This window comes from Dermochelys coriacea, chromosome 12 (genome assembly GCF_009764565.3).
Source record: "Dermochelys coriacea isolate rDerCor1 chromosome 12, rDerCor1.pri.v4, whole genome shotgun sequence".
In the NCBI taxonomy this organism is placed as follows: domain Eukaryota; kingdom Metazoa; phylum Chordata; order Testudines; family Dermochelyidae; genus Dermochelys; species Dermochelys coriacea.
Genome location: NC_050079.1, coordinates 10,963,027 through 10,990,325, shown reverse-complemented (window position 1 = coordinate 10,990,325; position 27,299 = coordinate 10,963,027). Strand labels below are relative to the sequence as shown.

Below are 27,299 nucleotides of genomic sequence, written 5' to 3'. Positions count from 1 at the left end.
TTCCATGTAGGGTCTCTTTTCCCCTTTTGCCCTTTGTTCTGCCATTTTTGTTTTTCTGTGCATTTCTTGGTGTTCTATTTATAATATCCCAACCCCTCCTCTCAGCCTTCCTCACTCCCTACTCAGTAGAAGGCTACATACTGCCCAGGGTGGAGAGGTGGTATCTGTTCATGGCTTTGTGGGGCATGGTCTTATGATCTTGTGGCTGAGAAGAAATGCTTGGATAAGTGGGCTCCTGGCTGAACATGCATAGACATTTATGCAAGTCACTTGAGGCATCTTTCACAGAGCTGCTCACCACTTTAACTGCAGCTGGTGGTGAATATTTTGAAGTGGAGTGGGCACAGGTGAATCTAGAGTTAGGCAGCATTCTCTGGTCCTACTCAGCAGGCTAGTCTGATGACCCTCCAAGAGGGTCAGCCCTCTCAAGGTACATAGGTACCTCTTTCCTTTGATCACATGTAAAATGGTCAGGGAGAGGGGCTAACACAAACATTCATAGGTGTACAGCGCTCAAGATCACCTCATCTCACAATCACAGCTCTTTCAAACTGCTCCAGTTAATCTCTCCACTATTCAATATATGTTCACCTGACACAATGACGGAAGCAGCAGTGCATGCAGATAATTTCCAGTGTCTATGGCCACCTCTAGGAGGGCAGAGTTTAGGGTTGGGTGTGTACACCAAGTTTGGGTGTGTACCTTAACTGTGTATTTCCCGGTTTTCAGACATTTGTTTTACTGCACTCAACATTCTGAAAGGACTTGATACAACTGGGTAACCTGAACTCTTCATTAACAAAGGTTTTTGTCAGTAAACATATGGCCACGGTTATAAGTGAAATGAGTCTGTGGCTGGTTAAACTTCTTATTTCATATTCACCCACAATGGGTTTCCAATTGTCTGGTGCTTTGAGGCAGAATCAGACTTGCCTGTTAGAAGGGCTTAGCCCTCTGTCACGAACAGCAAAACTAGCCAGTTTATTCTGTTTCCACAGCTGCATAGAAAGATTCCAGACCACCTCTGCAGAGCACTTATTTTCAGAATTTGTATGTCCATTATTATAGTCTTTCTAAAGCTGGATACTCTTCAACTGGACACACAAACTTGAGAATTTATATGGCTTTAATTGAATTTCATTCTGAGTTAAAATGAGGCAAAATAAATAAAGGAAGCAAGAAGTGTATAGTGCTCCTCATAAGTATCTCCAGATTCCCATTAAATGAGATTTACCTTTTTCTGCTCCCAATGAGAGAGTTTTCACTTCTCAGACAGCATGTTGAATGAACTAGCACTTCCATGGGTGAACCAACTTTTCTGTCTGAAGCAGCACTCTCAAAAGGATTTTCCTCAAAAGTGACCAGACATTTAAAAGTGGTTAATCCTTCTAGTAGGAAAACAGTCTAGTTTTGTACCAGGAATACCTTTTTAATTCTTTCCTGAATTTCTCATTCTGCTTTAGAAATCAGTCTTGCATCCACTCTCAACTTCTGGGATCTTACATCCTGAGCCTTTTAAGCAGACCAACCTGCCTGTGAAAGAGAAGGCTGTGGAATAGTTACTTTTTAATCTCAAGAGACTACAGTCTATCAATAGACTTTTTTCCTAAAAAGACCAATTGGAAAGAGGAAGGGGTCATGTGGAGAACAAAAGTATTTGATCACGTGATTTAAGACTATACTGTAGTTTGCCAAGTGAAGCAAGGTCTAACGCTGAACTCTGTAGCATCTGTTTCTGTCTGTAATGTGATAACTTTGGAATGGTGGAAAGCCACATCCAGTCAATTCCAAAAAAACAGGGAATGTCCTAGGAGGCATCATTAGGCACAACTCACAAAGGATTTGGGCAGTGTGGGGTACATGTGTAAAGTGGTGGTGGTTTGGGAAGCAGGGACCTGTTTGGGTGTAGACTTGAGGAGGGGCAAGTGGAACCAGGGATGGAAGGGTGGACATGCATAGCCCTTGCCACAAGGGGACAAGGGGCTGTGGGTGAAAAGAGTGCTCAGAGCCTCCACAGTGAGGGGGAGAATAGAGGACAGTGGTTCAGAGGGAGGGGTAGAAGTTGTAAGAAGTCCCTGAACTGGAGGGGTATGAGAACGTAGCACATAGGAAGCTTGTGAGGGTGGCTGGGGGAATAAGTAATGCAAGGGGCCCCTGGCGTGTACAATGAGATCTGCCTCCAAAAGCTACAAAATGTGACACACACACACACACACACACAGACCCCGGGGGTGGGGATGTGTGTGTGTGTGTGCGCGCGCGTATGCATGCACACATGGGGGTGTGGAGTGAAGTAATTTTGAAAAATAAATATTTTAATTCCTCTGAGAAATTTACCATGCGACCTTAAGGTTATTCTAACATAGCTAATTCAATACAAAAAAACTAAGATGTAAAAAAGAACAGTAAATCCATTAGATAGAATTATTGACTTAACAAATAAACCTTGAAAACTACATAAGAATGGCCATGCTGGATCAGCCCAATGGTCCATCTAGCCCAGTATCCACCAGAAACAGCTGAGCCTTTTTTAAAATATGAAGAGTGTCGGGGTTATAGATATGCAAACTATACCAAATGAAGACTTCCATCTATAATTTCATTTTTCAATTGGCTGTACATATATGTATGAAAAATAAAGTTGACTGGCGTTTCGCTTTTAAATGCATAGATGTGTCTGAAATAGGATTTGTGAGGGTGAGTATGTATAAAGAATGCATGTGAAATAAAACTGAAGTTAGATGTAGCTAATAAATAATATCAAATTAGGCACATGTAATTAATGAAGCAGAGGTTCACAGGAGTCCTTGCCCCATTGAGTGTCCTTACTAGTAGAATTCACAGAACAGTGTCTTCTTACATGAGGCCTGCAACTGCTGTAGTTAAGGACATAAATTAGTTGCATTTATTAAAGTTTTTCCTAAATACTATTGGAGTCCCCTCGTTCTACAATCTTTTAGGATATCCTTAAAATTTAAGGATTTTTAAGAGCTCGTCTACAGTGAGACCATATGTCAGTTTAGCTACGTCTCTTGGGCTGTGAAAAATCCATACCCCTGAGAGACATAGGTATGCTGTCCTAATCCCCAGTGTAGACAGAAGTAGGTCAACAGAAGAATTCTTCCGTCGACCTAACTACTGCCTCTTGGGAATCCCTCCTGTTGGTTTAGGCAGTGTCTACATTGCAGCAGTGCAGGTGTACTTCTGTAACAGTTTAAGTGTAGACATATGCCAATAAAATGTATTCTTGCATTACATGAGCTTTGAGTATTTATTTGTAGTATAGTAGATGATAAAAAGCAGTTTTAACTTAAATCAGATTAAATGTGTTTATACTAGCTCACATTAGGATTTGCTAGATCAGTCACTCCCTTCCCAAAATAGTAGTGAAAGCTGCTTAAAAAATTGACCCTTTTTATGACCGAGATCCACCTGTTTGGAGTTGATGGGTAATGTAGTATGAAATGTAGCTTATACAAGCCATTACACGACTCTTTTTGCTTTGTCACATAATGGTCCTTTTTGAAATAGATATATTTCAATTTTCTCTCTGATTTTAGTAATAGTAATCGAAGCCAATGGCAACTCTCTACAGATTTCCCCCCCCTTCTCCCCCCCCCGATGCTGTGTTTGGTAGGAAAAGGAAAGATAAAATGTTTAGTAGATCAATATTGAAGTTCTGTTGGGCAGTGGGCAGACCTGATGACACTTTTGCCCTCCACGCTTCTTGGGTAAGTATGAGTAACCCCTAAACCTTCCTACCAGCATCACCACAAAAACTTCATCAACAGACAATGCAGAACACAGTGACAGTGGAGGGCATCGTGATGAAGCGTATGATTTAAGATTGCATATGAGGGTAAGCTGCATTATATACGTAATCATTGGCCAGTTGCTACATCTGTTCAGACAACTCATTTAACTCAGTTAATTTACCAGAGTCCTGTGGCGATGGGGAAGTGGTGATGGGGAGAGGCAGAGGATGCCGCTGACACTCCTTAGTCACTCTGCAGACAGGTGGCCTGAGAGTGGTGGTGGTTTTCCGCAGATGTGGAGCTCATATCCTCCTGAGGCGACAGAGCAGGTCTTTTTATGCACAGCATTGCTCTCCCCAATCCAGGGAAAAGGGACTGAAAATAATCCTGAGCACAGCCTGCCCCTTCCATATCTGTCAGGCTACTGCTCCTGATTGGTCATCCAACACAGCTGTCACAATAAAACAAAAATTCAGACTGACATTTGGGTAATGGAATGACCAAATATAGGAATGTAGAACAGCTCTTATTTACAAAACACTGAAGATTTGTAACAGACATCGCTGCCCTCAGTGAAACCAGACTCACTGATGAATTGCACCTTGAGGAGGTGGAATCAAGGTACACCTACTATTGGATTGGCAAGGCCCAGGAGAAGCCAAGGCAGTTGTGGGTAAGGGTAGCCATCCTACCTGACATTGCCAGAAGCTTGACTTGGTCCCCAAGGGAGTCAATGACCAACTTATGGTGCTCCATGTAAACTTGTCCAGAGACCAGTATACCACCATTATTAGTGCCTACGCACTGACAATAACTCGTAATAAGAGGAGGTTGGCAGGCGTTTTATGAAGATCTCAGAAGGGTCGTAAGAGGGGGGGATGCACAAAGGTAAATATATTGTCTTTGGAGATTTTAATTCTCATGTGGGTGCTGACTCTGACATGTGGAGCAGGGTGGTAGGCCATCATGGCATTGGAAGGTCAAACTCGCCAATGGCCAACTACTTCTCTCTAAGTGTGCCGAGTTCAATCTCACTATTACAAACAGGCTAACATATATAAGATTAACATGGATGCATCCTAGGTCAAAACAGTGACATATGCTGGACTATGTAATTGTATGGTTTTAAAGACATTAAAAGTGTGAACATCACTTGCTCTTTAAGAGACACTGAATGCTGGTCAGACCATTGACTTGTTTGAAGTGTCATGTAGCTACACTTCTCAACAAAGTGAGCCAGAAGATGCTAAACTACCAAAGATCAGTGTGGCTTCCATGAAAGACCCCAGCAAACAAGTAAAGTTGGAGTAGACACTGGAGACTCCGTTGGCTGAGGTCCCAGAAAATTCCATGGACATTGAGGCAACCTGACAGAAGCTCAGAGATGTCACATGTAATACAGCATCAAAGGTTCTTGGCTTGTAAGGCAGGAACACTAATATTGGCCCAATGAGTCACCCTGAGATAGACTGGCTACTGGAGACCATGCACACCATAACAAGTCCTGTATCTCGGGCAAGAAATCAGCAACTATGAAGATCAGATACATTAAGGCCAAACATACCTGATTTAGGCTAATGAAGAACCACTGGTGGGAGCAGAAGGTTGCAGAACTGCAGGAAGCAACTGACAAGCATGGCATGAGGCCTTCTATGAAGATCTCCATGGTGTGTGTGTGTGGCCCCAAATCAGATGATGTAGCCTTTGTACTTGCAGTAGATGTGACCAGAAGGTGATATTCTATCTCGCAGACAGAGCACTTTGTAGTCTCCTAAACAGTCAATCCCCATGTCCGAGGAAGCCATTGACTTATTCCTGCAGCATCTTGCCATGAAAGAGCTATCTGTGGACCCCTCTTTAGACAGACAATGTTACTGAGGCCATCAAGCAGCTGTTCATGAGCAAGTCTCCAGGCCCCGATGGCATTGCACCTAGTATACAAATGTGAAGTTATCCGCCTGATCAGGAAGCTCACCAGCCTTTTCAAAACTCTATTGGAGCAGGTACCAGGCGTATAAGGATGCTTTCATAGTCCATCCATAGACAAGGAAGTGACTTGTATCTATTGTGACAACCATTGCAGAATCTTTTTGCTATCTATAACAAGGAAGATCTTTCTGTGTGTTGTCCTCGGCATGCTTGTATCCCAACTACTGGATTGGGTGTATCTAGAGTCACAGTATGGCTTTCATTCTGGTTGTGGCACCATAGACATGTATTTGTCTGTCTGCAAAGAACAAAGATCCCTGCCTGATGCTTATTGACCTGATAGAGGCCTTTGATACAGTGAATCACAAGAGGCTATGGAAACTCCTTCATAAATTTGGCTGCCCAGAGATGATTGTCATCTGGTAATTTCATGATGGCCAGGGTGATGGAGTGTGGTGACTCATCAGTAGCCTTACCTGTACCAACAACATCTAACGATGCGTAATGTCTCTCGAGTCATTTTTGCCATGGTCTTGTTCACGTTCCAGGACTTTGATGGAGGTGTACACGTTCAGTTTAGATTGGATAGGGGTGGGGGCTAGGCGTCTATTCAGTCTACAGGGACTCGGGCCCACACCAAGGTAATTGAACAGCTATTAAGAGAGCTGCTGTTTTCTGATGACTGTGCTCCTTGTTTCACGCACACACATTCAGTTTATTGTGGGCCTTTCTGCCTAAGCCTCAAAATTCTTCAGTTTTACAGTGTCTGAAAAAGATAGAGATCATGTACGAGTCAGCACCAGCATTGCAAGCCTCATGATCCAACCTCTCTACTTGGTCAGGAAATTCTGCTGCCTGGGTAGCATACTTTCCAGTAACACCATGTTGGATAATGAGATCATTCAGTTCCCAGTAAAGGCCAGCTTGGCCTTTGGCAGGCTCACCCATAGACTCTGGAGGAAACGTAGAGTCCGCCTCAGAACCAAGATAAAGATCTATCATGCTGCTGTACTGACCTCACTCCTCTATCACTGTGAGACATGGACACTCTGCACGTCGCATCACACAGCTAAAGAGCTTTCATCGTCACTGCCACAGATCAATCTGCAACATCAAGTGGCAAGACAGGATACCCAATCTTGAAGTCCTTAAGAAGTGCCAAATCTCTGGCAGTGAGAGCATACTCATCAGGGCACAACTTCAGTGGATTGGACACATTGTTCGCGTGGAAGTTTCCCACATACTGAAAGCCATGCTGTTCAACCAGCTGAGCATGGGGACCCACTCTAAGGGTCAACCTCACTTTAGATATAGATACTTTGAAAGCCAACTTCAAACATGCATAGACCTTAGAATCTGGGAATTGGTTGCATTGAACAGACCCAGATTGAGAGGTTTTGTGCCATGAGGCTGTGTCCACTTGTGAGGAGTGGCATGTGAGGTCTTTGCAGAAAAAAATAGTCTATCATAAGGCTAATGCCTCCAACTCTCCCCGCAACCGTATTTGCAAATCCAGGATTGGACTCGCTTCCCATGTGAGAAGCCATAAAAACAAATAAACCCAGAACTCAGGTCAACACTAGCTGAACACACATCTGTCGAAGCGATGGGAGAATCCAACATTGCAAACTGTTAGCGTTTATTGGATCTTATTTTTCTCTTCCCTTTTCAGTTAATTAGTATTCTTCCATTAAAGTACCCAAATCATTGAATTTCTTGTTAGCTAAATCTCTCTCTTCTACCAGATCATGGGGTGACTCTTCACGTGTATGTATTCCATAGTGTCAAATATGATAGGAAGATCTTTGGTGGTGCAAGTTGACTGATAACCAAACATTCTTCTTTTGGGAGGCTCTGCATATTCCACCACCATATTGCACCACGTTGTGGTAAAACCCTCTTCTAGGAACATCAGCTCGTGTTCTCTCCTTAGCTTTCCAGATGTGCTGAGAGTGAGGCTATATAGGGGCTGGAGCACCCTCCTCCTCCGTTCCTTCCAGTGCATGCCTGGATGGATGTGAACTCCTCCGATCTCTTTGAGGGGATTTGTTTGTTCCAAAACAGCTAGTTAATGTTAGCTTAGAGTAAGTTAGCAAGAAGTTAGTGTCTCCCCAGTTTGGGATATGGTAGAATCAGAAAAGCAAAAAAAAAGTTCAGGGTTTAAAAGGTGTGCTTACTGCTTTGCTTTGCTTCTCAATTTCAGATAACCACATGCGGTGCATGGTGTCTGAGAGAAGGCCAGGCACCTTCTGGGTGTTGGATCAGTCAGACCTTCACCCCCAGGACCTGCAAGAATGGGGAGATTCATCTGCAACTCTTTCTGCTTAAGGAAGCTCTGGGGGTTAGACACACTGGATTTGTACAGACTTCGATTGCAAGGTCTAAAGAGTTTAGTCTCAATCCAGTGATCTCCATCTGTTCTGGTCAACTGAAAGGTTCTCAGAAGCCAGAGCCCTTATAAGGGTGGATTTGGTTCCTGCATTTCCCTCAGTCAAGCCCCCAAGCTGTTCATGTCCGAATCGAGGCAACATGGTCAGATCTCAATGCCCTGGTTCTGGAAGAAAGATTGAGGACTAGCTCAGCTGCTCTTGTTGGTGCCATCTCTCTTGCCTCACAGTGATTCAGCTCTGATATAACGCCTGTGACGGCAGAACCCAGATCCTGTTGCTGGCTCTTCCCTGAAGAGCTTCCTAATTCCTCCTCCTAGAAACTTACAGGGTCTTTTTGAAGAGGTGCATCCCCATTCCTTCCTTAAGGTGCATTACTATCCACAGTACGCTTATCTGGTCCCTTTTCCAGGAGGAGGTTAGAAGAAGAATATAGAGACGTGTAGCAAGATTCAGACCTCTCTTTGTTCCACCCTCGTTTGCATGTTCCTGACCTCCAGTTGTGGGCGTGATGGGCACTCCTGGGGCCTATGGCCTTGTTGGAGGCCACCTCAGGGTTTCCTCGTTCATCTTCTGTGTGGATGGAGAGGTGATTTCATCTGCAAAGAATCTGATAGCCCAAAGATCCTCATATCTGATGCCTCCAGACCTAGGCACTGACTTTTGTTTTTTGCCAGTGTGTGCTTTGGAAGAGGGGGATGTGTGTTTGAGAGGGCCACTTTGCCAATTTTGGGGGAGGCTGTTTTTCAGCATATCTACACACTTCTTCCATAGTCTAGTTATTGAATGTCTGTCATTGGTATTTAAATAATTATGAACTACATAATTACATTATAAATTACAGTATATTGAAATCATTGTAATCACCTACATGCTCTCTTCACTTAACGTCCTAGTTTAAAGACCTTATGTCTCACTGTAGCTTTCTGGATGAAACTGTCAGCAATCTTATTCACATCTAGTTCCCTGGTATTGTCTTGATGCACGTTAAGGACAGCTACATTATTCAGTTGCATCTGTTCCATTGATGACTGGAGGTAATTTTTAAGTCTTCTCAAGCTGGAGAATGGTTCAGAATGATACAGGAACCGTGAGAAGGATTCTTATAAATTTGCAGCACTCTGGAAACGTATTGCTTCCAGGGTACTGGAAATGACTCCAAGATGTCTGTCTTGATGAGTAACAGCTAATTTAGGTACCATCGTTTTGTATATATAGTTGGGATTATATTTTGCCATGTGCATTACTTTGCATTTAACATGGAAACAAATTAGCAGATGAAATTCAGTCATCCAGTTTTGTGAGATCCCTTTGTAACTTTTTTGCAGTCTGTTTTGGATTTAACTATTTTGAGTAATTTTGTATAATCTGCAAACTTTGCCACCTCACTGTGTATCCCTTTTTGCAGATCATTTATGAATATGAAGAACACAACTGGTCCCAGTACAACCCCCTTGGGGACACCACTATTTATTTCTCTCTGTTTTAAAAATGGACCATTTATTTCTACCCTTTGTTTCCTATCTTTTAACTGGAGTGCCTGAGAATGCTTTCAAGATCATCTAATGATTATTAATTTAATTTAATGACAAGCCTTTTGTTACCTTAATCACCATGCCTCTGTTTATAAACAAACTCCCTGCCCCAAGGGCAGAAGTTGTTAGCAGCACAGAACTCATTACATTCAACACTCAAGCTCTGGCTCCTGGGTAGTGAGCACCCACAATTTTTTTTCCCTGTGGGTGCCTGAGCCCCGGAGCACCCTTGGAGTAGGTGCCTGTTTCCTCAGATCAGTTGACAGTACAGATAGTGATACCTGAGACTCAGTTGGAGGGGGAGGAGAAGGAAGAGAGATTTCTCCTCTGTTCGAACAGGAGCATTTAGGTCAGGCTCAAGGTCAGTTTCTGTCACTGGACAAACATGTGGAGATGGTTTCAGCCTCCTCCTTCAGAGGACACTATGCAGTTCCATGATTTAGTGTATTGCATGGTGTACGCTTTGAATCTCCATGTGATACTGATGGGAGAGACTTCTCACTTAGTATTTGATGATGCTGCTGCCAAGAGAAGGATATCACTCCCCATCCTGGATGGGTTGTTACTGCTGGCCAAATCTGCATGGTCATTAAACAGTTTGCTTTCTCAGAAACTATTGGATACACTCTGAAAGGTTTTCTTATTTCCCTACCCACCCTGTGCCTAGTTTGGTGGTGGTGGCTGCAGGGCTTGCCTGACAGTGTGTCTCAGCCTTCTCCTATCATTTTATTGGCAGGTCAGAATGTAGTCAAACATTCCCTCAGGGTCTCCCTTGATGTGTCAGACTCTTCTGTCAAAAAAATGACTTCCATTGTGACCATCAGGAGGGGCATGACTTCTGTCCTCTCTAGCTATGGACACTAGAACTAAACTGGGAGGATATTCCCTTCAAAAGGGCTGTCTTTTCAGTGAAAAGACTGATGCTTTATTAGAAAAACTAAAGGGCCCCAGATCAGCAACCTGATCTGTGTGGTTGATTCCATCTACTCCAAGGAGGCCTTCCACTCCTTTCCAATACTAGAGACAGCACTACACCCAGCATGCAGCATCCTACTCTTCATCAAAAATATCAACAACCTGTAGCGTCACCGAGCCATTGTAGAAAGGGGCCTTTCAAATAAGCTTCCAAATCCAAACAACCCGTTTTCTCATCAGCACCCTCATCCTGGAACATGAAGCCTCCATTTTGATGAGATGCTGGAGAATCGAAGCACTTTTCTTTGGAGACAGTCTAGCCCTTTTCCTCAATATATGGAGGCAGATTACATCAGACCAAAGGGGCTCATGGAAAAGTGCTGTTTATGTGCAATTTGAAAGAGTGCCTCCCTCCAACTTCCCCTACCCATCCCTCTTCAGGGGCCCCTCTCACAAAGTAATTCTTCTTGCAGCAGTGGAGAGGTTGCTTCTGATGGAGCAGTCAGGTAGGTTCCTGCTTACCTGGATAGACAGAGTTTTTACTCCTAATATTTTCTAGTGCCCGCCCAATAAAAAAAAATGGGGGGCAGGAGGGGGAGAAGTTTTGGCTGATACTATACTTCAGGGAATTGAACAAGTACAGTCATAAGTTCTGATTCCATGTGCTGACCCTGACTTCCATAAACTCTTCACTGTTGCTTTTGGATTGGTTTGTGTAACTCTCAATCTAAAGGATACATTTCCATATCACAATTTGCCAAAAATCAAAAGTACCTTTTGATTCACTGTGTCTGGGCACCATTTCCACTACAATATGTTCCCTTTTGGCCTTTCCACTGTACCCAAGGTATTTACAAAATGCCTCTCTGTGGTAGCACTGTATCTGATGAATCAATATTTTTGTTCATCCTTACTTGGATGATTGGCTACTGAAGACTGCTGTGCCTGAGGAGCAGTACTCGTATTACAGTACAGCCAGACTTGAAGAAGCACTCCTTTATATTCAGATGCTAAAGATGCTCTGCAAAAAAAAAATAATTAAAAAAAAAAAAAAACTTTCTTGAATACTCAGAGGATAACTCATCAGTGCACAGAGTTTTAATTTTACGTGGTGTATATATCTCATTTGTTGTGTTGAAAAGAAATAGATGTAGCCCACTTATTTTGTCAGATGGGATCCACTGGCTTCACTGATATTTTTAGCAAGCTAGCTTGATCAAAACTAGCTCAGGTATGCCTACACATGCTTCAGTTACATTTCTCAGTTGCACAGCGGACATACCCTTAGGATGCAGACTTTTTCTCAGCTAGAGTCATGGTTTCTGATGCAATAGTGCAAAGTCACTGTTCTCTGTTGAAAGACTTCTATTGTAATTGTGCTGCAAGGGGAAAATATTTGGGGACCTTTTCAAAAGGACAATCTTGCGTGCCTCAGAAAGACCTCAAGAAATAATTGCTTTTACCCAGACCAAAAAGAATCATGTAGCCATTTTGTAACTATTCTATTTGTTAAAACAGTAGACGTTCGACCTTAAAGTACCCTTTAATCCACACCCTGAAAGACACTCCAGGTTCGACTCCTTTTTTTATTCTTTAATTCCAAGAAAGTTGGTTGTGAAGTAGCAGTACTGAACATCAAAGTCCTTGATAAACACCTGCAGAGATGTAGCTTTAAAATGGAAACAGTGAAATACACTTTCCTGATCATCTACAGTGGTGGTAGTTTGTGATCAGTGACCTGAAGGAATGTTTATTTTGTATTCCAATTGATACCTCCCACAGAAAATTCCTAAGACTTGCTCAAGAGGACTGTTATAGGTTGTATGCTTTGACCTAGCTACTTTCCCCTGAGTTTTTACAAAATTCACATGGCATTGGATGCTGTAAAGAGTCAGAATACATATCTATGCCTTCTAAGGCAATCGGTTGTGTAATTAGAATAGAGACTGAAACTGCCAAGAACTGACTACATATAATTCTGTTTCTACGTAAGTATAATGAGCAATAGCAGAGGGAGGCACTCAGGCCCAAAAAACAAACTTGAAGTGGCCTCTCTGCCCCTCTTTCACAAGCGTCAGGAAGCTGGAAGGATGAGGGGTAAAGTACAAAACCTTCCAATATTTGGGGAAACCTTTTAGCTTGGGGGAAATTAGATCCTTGTCTTGACAAAAAAGACTGGGGGAGGGAGTTGTTTCAAACTTGAGATGTCTACTGGCCAGAGACTGATCCAAAAGAGCTGAGTCCCCACAGCAGGGTCCAGGGACAGTACAGTACCTTGCTAAGAATAGCAGCTGTTGCAACTGCTTACGTTTTAATTTGCCCTACTAAAAGCTTTGCTTTCATGTTCTTTGTATTTCATTGCCTTTCAGCTGTCCTTTTGCTGATGAGTTCTCTCTCATAAATAGGTTAACTAGTTAACCACTATTGTGCTTCAAAACCTAGGTAATACGTATTAAAGTACATTCAGAGGTTTTTGTCAGTTCTTGTAGCTTCAATTATTTATTTTAATACCCTTTTTTCTAATGTTTTCTAAAATTGTTATAAAATATCAAAACACTTCTTAGCATGATTATCATTGCTTTAATTTACTCTAAAATATATATATATCCGCTGTTGTGGACAGTACTGTTCTCACTGCAAAAAGGTAGCGCCTAGTAAGGGTAAAAGCTGAAACATAGTGAATCAAACTGGAGAATTTCTTCTTATAGACCCTTATTAGACTTGAATCTATCTTGAACGTCTAACTGCAGGCAACTAATACTGCATGCTTCTTCAATTTCTAAAGGCAGCACCATCTTGGGAGATGTTGAATGTTGGGGTGTGGGTTTTGGGTTTTTTGAGGGCAAATTCTCTGTGCTCCAATATATTTAGCATAAAGTATCCTATACTTCAGGGGCTAAAATTTTTAGTTTGGATTAATTTTTTGACAAAGTTCACACTCTTTACCAAAGAAGCAGACGTTTTACACATTAATTTGTTGAACTTGGTTTAATACATCTGGTGGAACAGTACAGTGCAAAAAGTCTCCAAGTTGTCATCGTCTTTAGAAGCTTTGGAGATTTGTAAGTTGATTTTTATGTAGCAGTTTTCTCAAGTTGGAAAAATACTATACATTTTATACTTGAACATGTTGACATTCTTTTTTTTTAATGTTCCATCATGTTCAATGTGATAAGATTTACTTTAAAGCACAGGGAGAGGTAGTGGGAGGATCTCAAGCACTACCGTTTTGTTAACTGTGGTGGAAAGCAGAGTTCTGTGGTTGGTGGCAGTAGGGGGCTCAAGCATCTCCTTGGTTTTAGTGGTGGGTGCCTGATGGCAACTTGATAGCTTCTTTTATTTGCAACCTGTCTGACAGCTAGCACTGAAAATTTAAGCTTCTGGCATTCTGACTTGCCAGTAGTGAAACCTTTGACAGCAAACAGCCGAGGAGTGGTAGCTTTGAAATATAAATTGAGAGGGAAGCAGATAGGTATTACAACTGTAGCTATATCAAAGCTCTTATCTTCCAAAGATCAGTATAACTTTATTTTAAAGATAAGGAGGGCAAATAAATGTTTAGCAGTAGAGTGAAATATGGCCGACATATTCTGCTATGTTGATATCCAGTTCTTTTTAAAAAATAAGACTAACATGCTGCATTAGCAAAACTTATTGTGAAAATATATTTGCAAATCACTGACTTTGAAGATAAGCGTCCACTTAAGTGAAATAAGGAAGAGAACTTTGAACCTATTACATTTTTAATAAGCTAAACAGTTGGTTATGTTTACACACCATTAATAAACCTTTAGAAATTCAGGTAAGTTTAATACTGGACTTTCACATTTGAACATGTGATTCAATTCCATATTTTACTTTGATGTGATAAAATATGAAGTTTGTCCAGTAAGTGTACAGTACTAGAATATTAAATGCATTTTTCAGTAATGGGTCTATTAGTTAGAATGATGGGAGGGTTGATCTGAAATTGTACATGTGTGGCCCAAATCTTCCTATCACTGAAAATTAGCACAAATGGAGCTTGGGAAAGGTCTTTCTAGCCTGTCATCAACCAAAAAGAAAACCCAACAGGAAGAACTGTCACAAAACTACTGTCGTTATATTTATACTCCAGAATTACTCGAAGCAATGAAATTAAATTACCCATTTTACCCCAAATGCACAATGAAAATTAGCCTTATTAGTATTTTTGTCATACAAGCAGTTCTAGGAAAAAACCTTCGAAAAGATTGGGATAGGCTAGGATTTGAGAGCTTTCATGTTAAACTATACCACAATTTTGGCTTGTCGAACTTATTTTTGGTTAATACTCTTTCCAATTTAAAATAAAAACTCTAATTTGGAAGAAATACCAGTGATGAGCACACCTTCATCCATACTAAACAATACAAAAGTTACTGCAGAAGAGGTTTCAGAGTAGCAGCCGTGTTAGTCTGTATTCGCAAAAAGAAAAGGAGTACTTGTGGCACCTTAGAGACTAACAAATTTATTAGAGCATAAGCTTTTGTGAGCTACAGCTCACTTCATCGGATGCATTTGGTGGAAAAAACAGAGGAGAGATTTATATATACACACACACAGAGAACATGAAACAATGGGTTTATCATACACACTGTAAGGAGAGTGATCACTTAAGATAAGCCATCACCAACAGCAGGGGGGGTAAGGAGGAAAACCTTTCATGGTGACAAGCAGGTAGGCTAATTCCAGCAGTTAACAAGAATATCAGAGGAACAGTGGGGGGTGGGGTGGGAGGGAGAAATACCATGGGGAAATAGTTTTACTTTGTGTAATGACTCATCCATTCCCAGTCTCTATTCAAGCCTAAGTTAATTGTATCCAGTTTGCAAATTAATTCCAATTCAGCAGTCTCTCGTTGGAGTCTGTTTTTGAAGCTTTTTCGTTGAAGTATAGCCACTCTTAGGTCTGTGATCGAGTGACCAGAGAGATTGAAGTGTTCTCCAACTGGTTTTTGAATGTTATAATTCTTGACGTCTGATTTGTGTCCATTCATTCTTTTACGTAGAGACTGTCCAGTTTGGCCAATGTACATGGCAGAGGGGCATTGCTGGCACATGATGGCATATATCACATTGGTAGATGCGCAGGTGAACGAGCCTCTGATAGTGTGGCTGATGTGATTAGGCCCTATAATGGTGTCCCCTGAATAGATATGTGGACAGAGTTGGCAACAGGCTTTGTTGCAAGGATAGGTTCCTGGGTTAGTGGTTCTGTTGTGTGGTGTGTGGTTGCTGGTGAGTATTTGCTTCAGATTGGGGGGCTGTCTGTAAGCAAGGACTGGTCTGTCTCCCAAGATCTGAGAGAGCGATGGCTCGTCCTTCAGGATAGGTTGTAGATCCTTGATGATGCGTAGGAGGGGTTTTAGTTGGGGGCTGAAGGTGATGGCTAGTGGCGTTCTGTTGTTTTCTTTGTTGGGCCTGTCCTGTAGTAGGTGACTTCTGGGTACTCTTCTGGCTCTGTCAATCTGTTTCTTCACTTCAGCAGGTGGGTACTGTAGTTGTAGGAATGCATGATAGAGATCTTGTAGGTGTTTGTCTCTGTCTGAGGGGTTGGAGCAAATGCGGTTATATCGTAGCGCTTGGCTGTAGACAATGGATCGAGTGGTATGATCTGGATGAAAGCTAGAGGCATGTAGGTAGGAATAGCGGTCAGTAGGTTTCCGATATAGGGTGGTGTTTATGTGACCATCGCTTATTAGCACCGTAGTGTCCAGGAAGTGGATCTCTTGTGTGGACTGGTCCAGGCTGAGGTTGATGGTGGGATGGAAATTGTTGAAATCATGGTGGAATTCCTCAAGAGCTTCTTTTCCATGGGTCCAGATGATGAAGATGTCATCAATGTAGCGCAAGTAGAGTAGGGGCATTAGGGGACGAGAGCTGAGGAAGCGTTGTTCTAAGTCAGCCATAAAAATGTTGGCATACTGTGGGGCCATGCGGGTACCCATCGCAGTGCCGCTGATTTGAAGGTATACATTGTCACCAAATGTGAAATAGTTATGGGTCAGGACAAAGTCACAAAGTTCTGCCACCAGGTTAGCCGTGACAGTATCGGGGATACTGTTCCTGACGGCTTGTAGTCCATCTTTGTGTGGAATGTTGGTGTAGAGGGCTTCTACATCCATAGTGGCTAGGATGGTGTTTTTAGGAAGATCACCAATGGACTGTAGTTTCCTCAGGAAATCGGTGGTGTCTGGGAATGGATGAGTCATTACACAAAGTAAAACTATTTCCCCATGGTATTTCTCCCTCCCACCCCACCCCCCACTGTTCCTCTGATATTCTTGTTAACTGCTGGAATTAGCCTACCTGCTTGTCACCATGAAAGGTTTTCCTCCTTCCCCCCCCTGCTGTTGGTGATGGCTTATCTTAAGTGATCACTCTCCTTACAGTGTGTATGATAAACCCATTGTTTCATGTTCTCTGTGTGTGTGTATATAAATCTCTCCTCTGTTTTTTCCACCAAATGCATCCGATGAAGTGAGCTGTAGCTCACAAAAGCTTATGCTCTAATAAATTTGTTAGTCTCTAAGGTGCCACAAGTACTCCTTTTCTTTTTGCAGAAGAGGTGACTGCAGTCCTGGCTGCATGGTGGAGAAAATTACTTTTTCTCAAGTGATATTCATAGTAGAAGGATAACACAGACTGAATTGAACTTAAAACATGACCTTGCTGCTAAATTAAGGGTTCAGAGTGGGGAAAAGTGGAGTGCTCAGTATACTTACTCTTCAGATTTGGGTGTGTGGATGTGAACTGTTAGTGTACAAGCCCTTCTTACCATTCTAGATCTGGATTTGTTGGGAAAGGCAACTGGATGAGCATCTGATCATACTTCAGATGGAGCAAAGGTTGACCCTATAGACTTATGGATCTAAACCTCAAGAAAAATGGTGAGAGGAGTTGGGAGTGTTAAATGTATAGGAAGGTCTGTCACTGCTCTTAATTTGAGAGAAAAGTCAGTCTACATGAGTTTGTTGTTAGAATTGAAGAAGCCAAGGGAACAAACATTTTTAGGTGAAAGGAATCCAAAATTAAGAAAGCCCTGGTTCCAGCCTCACTTGTATTCAAAAACTCACTAGTGCCAAATGAGTGCATGGATCCCAGTGTCTGGTACCATTGGGTCAAAGAAGAGAACCCAGATCTGTGCTAGTTTTAGAATGGAGGATGGCAAAAGAGAAGACTCTGTCTTTATAAGAAGCTCCTATCTAAAGATCTGTGTCCTTCAGTGAGGGTTTTTTGCATGGCAGGGAGCACATGTAAGATAAGACTATTGGCATGTGAGTTCCATCTGCATGGATCTTTCTGGAAAGTGTCACTGTTCCAAATCCCGACTGAGTTTGTTCCCAAGCAATACAGAGCAGAGGAGGCAGAGTCAAATTGTCAGATGGGTTTTAAAGGTCACCCCTATCGTATAATTTTAACCGAAGTTCCACCTTAAGGTGGGCCTGAGGGGTGAAGTCAGTATAGACTGACTGCCTTCTTGGTTACCCTTAATCATTTGGAATTGTGGTCCATGGTTGACATGTAATGCCCTTTGGTTGGTTGGTTCGGTTTTTTTATTCCAACCTGGATCCATCAAACTTTGAAATGGTAGTTGCTGGAGGTACAGTTGTCTCTATTCAGTTAACTTTCTGGTGCCTGCATCTTTTCTTCAATCAAATGTAATATCTACTGTTTAGGTCCTCCTTAAACGGTGTCCCCAGTGATTTACTATTGGGTTCCTTTTAGTGATAACTCTGCACTGAAGTACTGTATATACCCTTGAGGTCATCCGAGTCGCAGCTTCATTTTGAAGTTTGTATTGGATTGTGAAACTGTCTTACTACCATCTACAGAATCTTTGTAGGCTATGACCTATGCTGTCTCGCCAGGATCCTAGGACTTATGCATGCTTTTATCGTATCCTTTGGTGGTATTGTGCTTTATTATTTGTGAGTCTACCTTCATAAAGTGCTTGGACTTTTTTATAGTATACCAGTGAAACACTTGTAGGTTCTCCAAATCTATCCCTGTTTTTTGAGAATCACAAGATGAGATTCTGATACAAAAGAATAGGCTACATAGACTACTAAACTCACTATTTGGAATGATTGACTGTAGGGCTTTTAGTTGGAAACATTTGAAAAGTGGCTATAGACCTTGGTTTTTTTCTCAGACCCCAAAAGGTAAAGATGGTAAAAATATAGAAAATTAGATTCTGCTTGATTTCCCCTCCCTCTTCCCCCCCTCCTCCTCTTTTGAAAACCCTTGGGCGGAGGGAGAGGGGGAGAAAACCAGAGTGTTGGCCACATTAATTCTGGAGCCTACATTTGCATATTTTGCCTTCCGAATACAAAGTAATGTAGCCTTATCAGTAAAACTCTAGCTGTACCTGTAAAAATACATAATGTTAATCCCAGTTACCTCAAACTTTGAAGGGAAAAAATCTTGCATAGTAGCACTAATTTATGCATATTTTTCTTTAAACTATTTGACTTTTAATCTCGAACATTTTTTTTGTTTTGCTGGCCACATCTGGAAACATTGAAATAGAATAAGGATTAAAGACAAATGTTGAAGTTCAAATTGTGAACTTTCTCACAATTTCAAATCAAAACCATAATTTACAAAGGGCCAACAAATTATCTTCAGTGGATCATTCTGCCTAAAAGATTGAAATCTTGATAAGGTAAAGGTGCTTTCTGTAGTGAAAAGCTTAAATTTAACATCTAGAATCTCTTCTAATAAAGTAGGCAAAATATTTCCAATGGAACCCTTTCTTAAATCAAAAGATGGAGTCCTTAGATTTATTTTCTAGCATCTGATATATAGTAACGTTACCCTGACTACCTATATGAGAAAATGTTCTACAAATGTGCACATAGATTTGAACTTGTGCTTTAAAGATGTTAGAATGATAGCTCTGTTCTATCTACAGATTCTTGTAAAAATTTTGATCTGTAGTAAAATTATCAAATATTGAGCTTTTGTTTTTGATAGACCAATTTAGTTACATAACACATCTAAACTAAAATGAACAAAGTCAGTATAAGTAGGGTAGTTGTGTATAAAAGATAGGTCTCTTGGGGAGCAACTATTACCCAAGACCGTGGCTTCATCTGGAAGACTCCTGCGGAGAGCTGAACACCAAACAAACCACACTAACTCTAATCAAGACAATTGGATTTAAAAAACAAACAACCCAAATATTTTTGGACAACATGCCAAGAATGTATTTGAACTAATGTGTAAAAATATGAACGAAAATATACTTTAACCAATTTCTCTGTTGCTAAATCAGGGAAAACCTCCTCCACTGAATGAGAAAATTCAGACTGATTGATACTAATTCTGTCCATTTTACAGAATATAATAACCTAGTTCTTTCATGCTCCGCTTTACAGCTGCTTCCTTGACAGGAGCCCCATTCTGTTGGGTTTATTTTTCCCTTTACTTCAGAAGAAGCAGTGCATCTTGGCTACGTGATTAATGCCTTGGACAATCTCCATGTAAGATTCATACTGATAATGTCTGTAAATAGTAATGTGCAACGGAGAGCTATTCTAAGATATTAAACGTATTCAATAAATTCTCCTTTCAGTGTGTACAGTTGGTTATCTGGATTGTCGTGCTCTTTAGTAGAGTGAAGATCTCTTTAGCCTGGTGACTTAATCTTAGATGTTCTGATCTGAGTAGGGCAAATCTATACCATTTGGGGATCATTATCATTCTGTGAATAGCCAACATTAATGTAACTATTTTTATTTTATTTTTTGGAAATAAGTTCTATGGTATGGTTCTGTTAAATTTTCAAGCATAGACTTTCCCCTAGTTCTGTCTCGACTCTCTATAAACGGAGGTTTGATCTTATAAAATAAGTGAGGGGGGGAAATAGCTTGAAAAGCAATCTAACATTTTGGCTCTCCAGTAGCTAGTCCATGTTTGCCTTCTGAATGGAATTAGCATTATTTACAATTCGTTGTGTCTAGAGGACAATAGCATATGATGCAGCATAATCTCAAAATCTAATACAATACGATCCATTAGGAAGAATCTTTAGAAATTTTATAAACTGTACCTATTAAGATGAGCAAGCTGTTTTACTTGCAACTGTTCTATGTCACTCTTACAGAGAGATGGATAGTTTCCAAAAAGCAACAAAATTTGAAACTTGGTCATTTATATGTCACTTGTGGTTTAGCTTATTTATCCTGTTTGTGCTATTACATGAAAACTTGTAATTCAAGGAGCAATGGGGATCTGCCTAATATGGGTCTTTTGCCATATTCTCCTTAGGTAACTTGCAGAAGGGGGATGAAAACCTCTATAAGGAGACCAGTTGGGGAGGAGGATTGGGGTATTTACTCAAAGGGAAAAGTGATGATGCTTGCAACTTGTTAGTAGTTAGCATGTCATTAGTTCTGTAGTTTATACTGTGGAACTCTTGAGATCTTGGGTCCTCTCATAGACCATCTCTTTTGTGACCTATCCTATGTAATATTGCACCTTCCTTTGTGACAACAAGAAAAGGAGTACTTGTGGCACCTTAGAGACTAACAAATTTATTTGAGCATAAGCTTTTGTGAGCTACAGCTCACTTCACTGAATGCATTCAGTGGAAAATACATTGGGGAGATTTATATACACAGAGAACAAGAAACAATGGGTGCTACCATACACACTGTAAGGAGAGTGATCACTTAAGATGAGCTATTACCAGCTGGAGAAGGGGACGTAGGCGGGGGGGAGGGGGGAGAAAACCTTTTATAGTGATGATCAAGGTGGGCCATTTCCAGCAGTTGACAAGAACATCTGAGGAACGGTGGGGGGGAATAAACATGGGGAAATAGTTGTACTTTGTGTAGTGACCCATCCACTCCCAGTCTCTATGGAAGCCTAAGTTAATTGTATCCAGTTTGCAAATTAATTCCAATTCAGCAGTCTCTCGATAGAGTCTGTTTTTGAAGGTTTTTTTTTGTTGAAGAATTGCCACTTTTAGATCTGTAATCGAGTGACCAGAGAGATTGATGATGTGTTCTCTGACTGGTTTTTGAATGTTATAATTCTTGATGTCTGATTTGTGTCCATTTATTCTTTTACGTAGAGACTGTCCAGTTTCTACATCCATAGTGGCCAGGATGGTGTCTTCAGGAAGATCACCGATGGATTGTAGTTTCCTCAGGAAGTCAGTGGTGTCTCGAAGATAGCTGGGAGTGCTGGTAGCGTAGTGCCTGAGGAGCGACTCTACATAGCCAGACAATCCTGCTGTCAGGGTGCCAATGCCTGAGATGATGGGGCATCCAGGATTTCCAGGTTTATGGATCTTGGGTAGCAGATAGAATACCCCTGGTCGGGGTTCTAGGGTGTGTCCGTGAGGATTTGTTCTTCTGCTTTTTCAGGAAGTTTCTTGAGCAAATGCTGTAGTTTCTTTTGGTAACCCTCAGTGGGATCAGAGGGTAATGGCTTGTAGAAAGTGGTGTTGGAGAGCTGCCTATCAGCCTCTTGTTCATATTCCGACCTATTCATGATGACGAGAGCATTTGTCAGCCTTTTTGATTATGATGTCAGAGTTGTTTGAGGCTGTGGATGGCATTGTGTTCTGCACGGCTGAGGTTATGGGGCAAGTGATGCTGCTTTTCCACGATTTCAGCCCGTGGACATTGGCGGAAGCACTCTATGTAGAAGTCCAGCCTGTTTCGACCTTCAGGAGGAGTCCACCCAGAATCCTTCTTTTTGTAGTGTTGGTAGGAAGGTCTCTGTGGGTTAGTATGTTGCTCAGAGGTGTGTTGGAAATATTCCTTGAGTCGGAGATATCAAAAATAGGATTCTAGGTCAGCACAGAACTGTATCATGTTCGTGGGGGTGGAGGAGCAGCAGGAGAGGCCCCGAGATAGGACAGATTCTTTTGCTGGGCTAAGAGTATAGTTGGATAGATTAACAATATTGCTGGGTGGGTTAAGGGAGCCACTGTTGTGGCATGTAGTAGTTTAGTGTCCTTTTTCTTTTGTAGAGAAGCAAAGTATGTGTTGTAAATGGCTTGTCTAGTTTTTGTAAAGTCCAGCCACGAGGAAGTTTGTGTGGAAGGTTGGTTTTTTATGAGAATATCCAGTGTATCCTGTGACAAAAGCGGTTGGTTAAATGAAAAGGTACTTTTGTGACATTAAGGAGAAAATAAGCTTAAATAGTGGTGGTTCTTTTGACCCTGCACTTCCGTTTTAAGACGACTACCTTTTTTGTATTTTATTTCCCTTTTTGCAGGGTAAACACTTCGACCCCCACTTTTTCCTTCTATGTCAGAGGAATCTAGGATAGCAGTTACATAAGTAAATAGCAAAATCTACAGTTGATAGTTTTATTTGGCTATTTAGACAGCAAATCTGTCTTTTTACTGCACCTCTGTCTGTTTTCTCCAACTTGCTAACATCATTAACACACCTGCTCACCTCTTGTTAGGGAAGAAGGAGTAGTCACCAGTCCTCTTCTCTCAGTTGGAGAAGATCCCCTTCTATTCTGACTGCCTGTAAAGACTATTTGCTGGCCTCCTCTCTCCCCTTCTGCAAGGAGGAGCGAGGGGAGTTTCTTATCACCTGTCTTCGCTCCTCCCCCATGATCCAGGTTATCTAGATATGCCTTTCAGTCTGTTTCCTCTCCTCCTGAGGGAGAAGTTCCTGGTAGAAATACTTCCTGAAGCAGGGGAACAGAAGGTGGATAGTGGTGGTGGGTTCTTCTCTCAAAGGAGGCCTGTTAGTGGTGCCTTCTTTTTCCCCCTCCATTCCCTGCAAGGGCACAGTGATGTTTGTATTAAGAGGAGAACATATGACCTGGCAGGGTGAGTGTAAGTTCATTCAAATACTTGCTAAAGACAAAACTGTGCTACCCAGCTGTATGGTGGGGAGGAAGGCTTCTTGTTCAATCCTAGTACGTTGCCGCCCGGCTGTGGATATGTTATGAGATTTGGTTGAGTTCCCTGGAACTAATGGGGAACTGCGTTTAGGAGAGATTTTGCCATTCCCCTGAGCTCTGAATGCAGTTGTTTGTGGAACTCACTGTGACTTGAGGAGTGGGTTAAAGTTTTTTTTTTTTTTTGTGTGTGTGGCTTCCCCCTCCACCCCCTGTAAAAGGGGAAGAGACTGAATTAGAAATTCTAATGAAATGAAACCATTCACTGGTCTTTTAACATGTTTTGCCTTCCCTCCTAGCCAGAGTATGGCAATATAACAATTTTAAAGGAAATATTTTTAAGCTTTACCTTTACGGAGAATAGTGACTCAAAGGTTACCATACTGCTATTACAAATAATTGTTCTGGGTGCAGAGTTCATTTTAACTACATCATATTCCTGCAAGTACTTAAGTTAAATAAAAACTGTGCTGAATTTCAAAATTCCTGCATTCTTTGCTCTACTGGGTATTTATTGAATTGGTTCTGACTTGTCGTCTTATTAGAATTGTATATAAATGTGTACCTTGTATTTAAAGGGATAAATATAATGGATTTACCTCTTCACTGGTAGAATTGGGTGGCATGGATTACTTATTTCCTTCTCAAGCTCTTACTGATTTTATCTTCTCCCACTCCCTTCCCCCTCCACCTCCCCGGTGTTTGGAGTGACTTTATTACGGTGTATAAAGGCTAACTAATCTATTGATATACCTTGATCATATTTGTTTAATCCAAAAGCCCTGCACCATTTTGCACCAAGTCCTTCTACTAAGCTTGCACAACTCTCTTGTTTCCTTGAGTCCTAATACTGTCTTCATTTGAATTGCAATCAGAAAACTGGAACACTTTGGAGACATCAGACATTTAAGACTAATTTTTCACTTGTGGGAGTAGGAGGAGGGGGAATGGATGCTAATGAATCTTGCAGAAAGGTTACACTGAAGTTAGATTGTCAGTTTCAATTATCACAAAACCACCATAATTTAAACTCTGTTGGCAATCTTATTTGAGGACAAATACTGGTATGTTGTGGAATTTTATAGATAAAGTAGGTTTCAGAGTAGCAGCCGTGTTAGTCTGTATTCGCAAAAAGAAAAGGAGTACTTGTGGCACCTTAGAGACTAACAAATTTATTAGAGCATAAGCTTTTGTGAGCTACAGCTCACTTCATCGGATGCATTTGGTGGTAAATACAGTGGGGAGATTTACTTACGCGCGCGCGCACACACACACACACACACACACACACAGAGAGAACATGAAACAATGGGCTTATCATACACACTGTAAGGAGAGTGATCACTTAAGATCGGCCATCACCAGCAGCAGGGAGGGAAAGGAGGAAAACCTTTCACGGTGACAAGCAAGGTTAGCCATTTCCAGCAGTTAAGAACATCTGAGGAACAGTGGGGGGGGGGGGAGAGAAATAACATAGGGAAATAGTTTTACTTTGTGTAATGACTCATCTATTCCCAGTCTCTATTCAAGCCTAAATTAATTGTATCCAATTTGCAAATTAATTCCAATTCAGCAGTCTCTCGATAAAGTAGTGTATGGAGTCTCACAGAACAGTTTCCTGCACTGTCTTTCTTTTAACCAGTGTTACTCCTCCCCCTTCCAATAATTAATCCTCAAAGAAACAAATTTAAATTAAATTTTGGATAAACATGTATAAAGTACTTGAAGCAGAATTCTTACTACTTGCAAGTTGAAATAAAGTGTAAAACTGTTTTGTCATTTTCATTACAAAATGGTAAATATAGTATAAAATGAGTGAGCAGTGGTTGTAGGTATTTTGACTCTACACTGTGGCCAGGTAGCATGGTTCCCTTAAATTTATTGTGCATGTCTTGCTTTCAGCACATCTTCATTACCACCACTAGACTGGCCTTTACCAACTCATTATGGACAATGTGAACTGAAAATAGACGTACAGCCTAAAACTCACCATAGAGCTCATTATGAAACAGAAGGCAGTAGGGGAGCAGTAAAAGCATCTACTGGAGGACACCCGGTAGTGAAGGTATGACGTTTTTAAACTTTTACATAAAAGTTGTTACAGAAGATTGATCATACTTACCGTGCAGTACTGTAAACTTCTACTGTTTTCTTGTACAACTTATGATCCTGAATAGATGGGACATCTCTGTAGAATACCGTTTGCTCCAATATGATCTCTTAAAGACATTTTTATACTTTTAAAATGTATGCTACAATTACAGAGTATATAATGAATTCTGTTGTACATTATAGACTTATTGCCATCATGACAATATGCAAAACTTCTTCCACGCTTATCAGAAAGGAAATTTGGGGGGGAAATTGTACAACTGAGTACATGTAATTTATCATGCTGTAATCCTAAAGTTCTAATTTCTGTAACTCTCAAGAATGCTATCACTTCACTTGATTGATGGATTATATTGCCTCAACAGCAGGGATACATTTCTGAACATTCCCTCTGGGGCACATGGCATTGGCCAATGTCAGAAGACAGGACACTGGGCTAGATGGACCTTTGGTCTGACCCAGTATGGCCTTTCTTATGTAACATGAAGACTGGTGTATGCCAAGGATTATAATTTCTATGGTGGTTTTGGTTTTTTTACACTGTTTATGTAAAACACTATGAAGTACTTCAAGTAATTTTCATTGCAGTAAACTACAGACCAAAAATTAGCAGTAAACCAGTTCTTTAGCTTTGTTTTTTATCTCCTTGTAAACCAGCCAGATTTTGCTGCTGTTGGGGAAGGAGACTAATGCACACAACTGCTTGTTCTTCTCTGGCCCACTGGGAAGCTTCACATCACTGGCTTTCTTAAGTGGGCTGCTAAATAGTAAGGGGGAGGACAAAAGATGATTTGCTAAAGTCTCTCCTAGCTCAATTCTTGTAGTCTTTGGTGAGGGTGCCTGACACTTCTTCACTTTTGTTTCCCTGAAAGCAGGTACTTTTAAGGCAGCCTGACTCAACCTTATTTCCACAGGAAAAAGCAGAAATGTAGACTTTTCAGTATTAGTGTCTTCTGGCAGTGCATCATGTAGCAATCCCCTTTTGGCTAGCAGTGATTGACACTAAATGTCCTCAAAAAGAAAAGGAGGACTTGTGGCACCTTAGAGACTAACAAATTTATTTGAGCATAAGCTTTCATGAGCTACAGCTTACTTCATCGAATGCATCCGATGAAGTGAGCTGTAGCTCACGAAAGCTTTAGTCTCTGAGGTGCCACAAGTCCTCCTTTTCTTTTTGTGGATACAGACTAACATGGCTGCTACTCTGAAACCTGACTAAATGTCCTGACCCCTACACTAGCACTTGCTGAAGTCTTCCTTTTGTGAAGTGCTTTCCAAATGCTTCCTAATCCTGGAAGCCACAAAGAGAGGTGGCATCCCTCTAATTTAGGCCAGATCTACACTTAAATTTTACCAACATATGTATTTTAACTTAGGGGTGTGGTTGTTTTTTTGCAACATAGCTGTGCTGTCAAAAGCTCTAGTGCTGGTATGGTTTATTTTGGTTGCTGAACTGGAATAAGCTACAACAGCAAAAGCACTTTAGTACTGCTATAATTGCATCTGTTCTAGGAGAGTTTTGCCAGTATAGCTATACCAGCGAAACTTAAGTGTAGACATGAAGAGCTTACTGACAGCAAATCTTGACAGAAAGGGGATTGAAATTTAATTCTTGTGCTCTAACTGCTGGATTATGCTGTCATAATTTGAAATTCTGCTGTGTATCAAACTGCACCACGGTGTCAAAGAGAGTAGTTTGGCAGCGTGACAATGAAGGGAGTTGACAGGTGAGCCTGCACTTGGATAAGTCTCCTGTCCACAGATACA

The 27,299-nt window shown here is 41.2% G+C and overlaps 1 protein-coding gene across 5 annotated transcripts in view; it reads left to right on the top strand.

Moving 5' to 3' along the window:
• NFATC3 (nuclear factor of activated T cells 3) overlaps positions 1 to 27,299 on the top strand; it is a 128,343-nt gene that overhangs the window by 32,579 nt on the left and 68,465 nt on the right. For all 5 annotated transcript variants that reach the window (XM_038368021.2, XM_038368019.2, XM_038368022.2 and 2 more), the window contains exon 3: positions 25,323 to 25,485. In XM_038368021.2, coding sequence (XP_038223949.1) covers positions 25,323 to 25,485 — 163 coding nt within the window. The remainder of the gene's footprint in view (positions 1 to 25,322; positions 25,486 to 27,299) is intronic.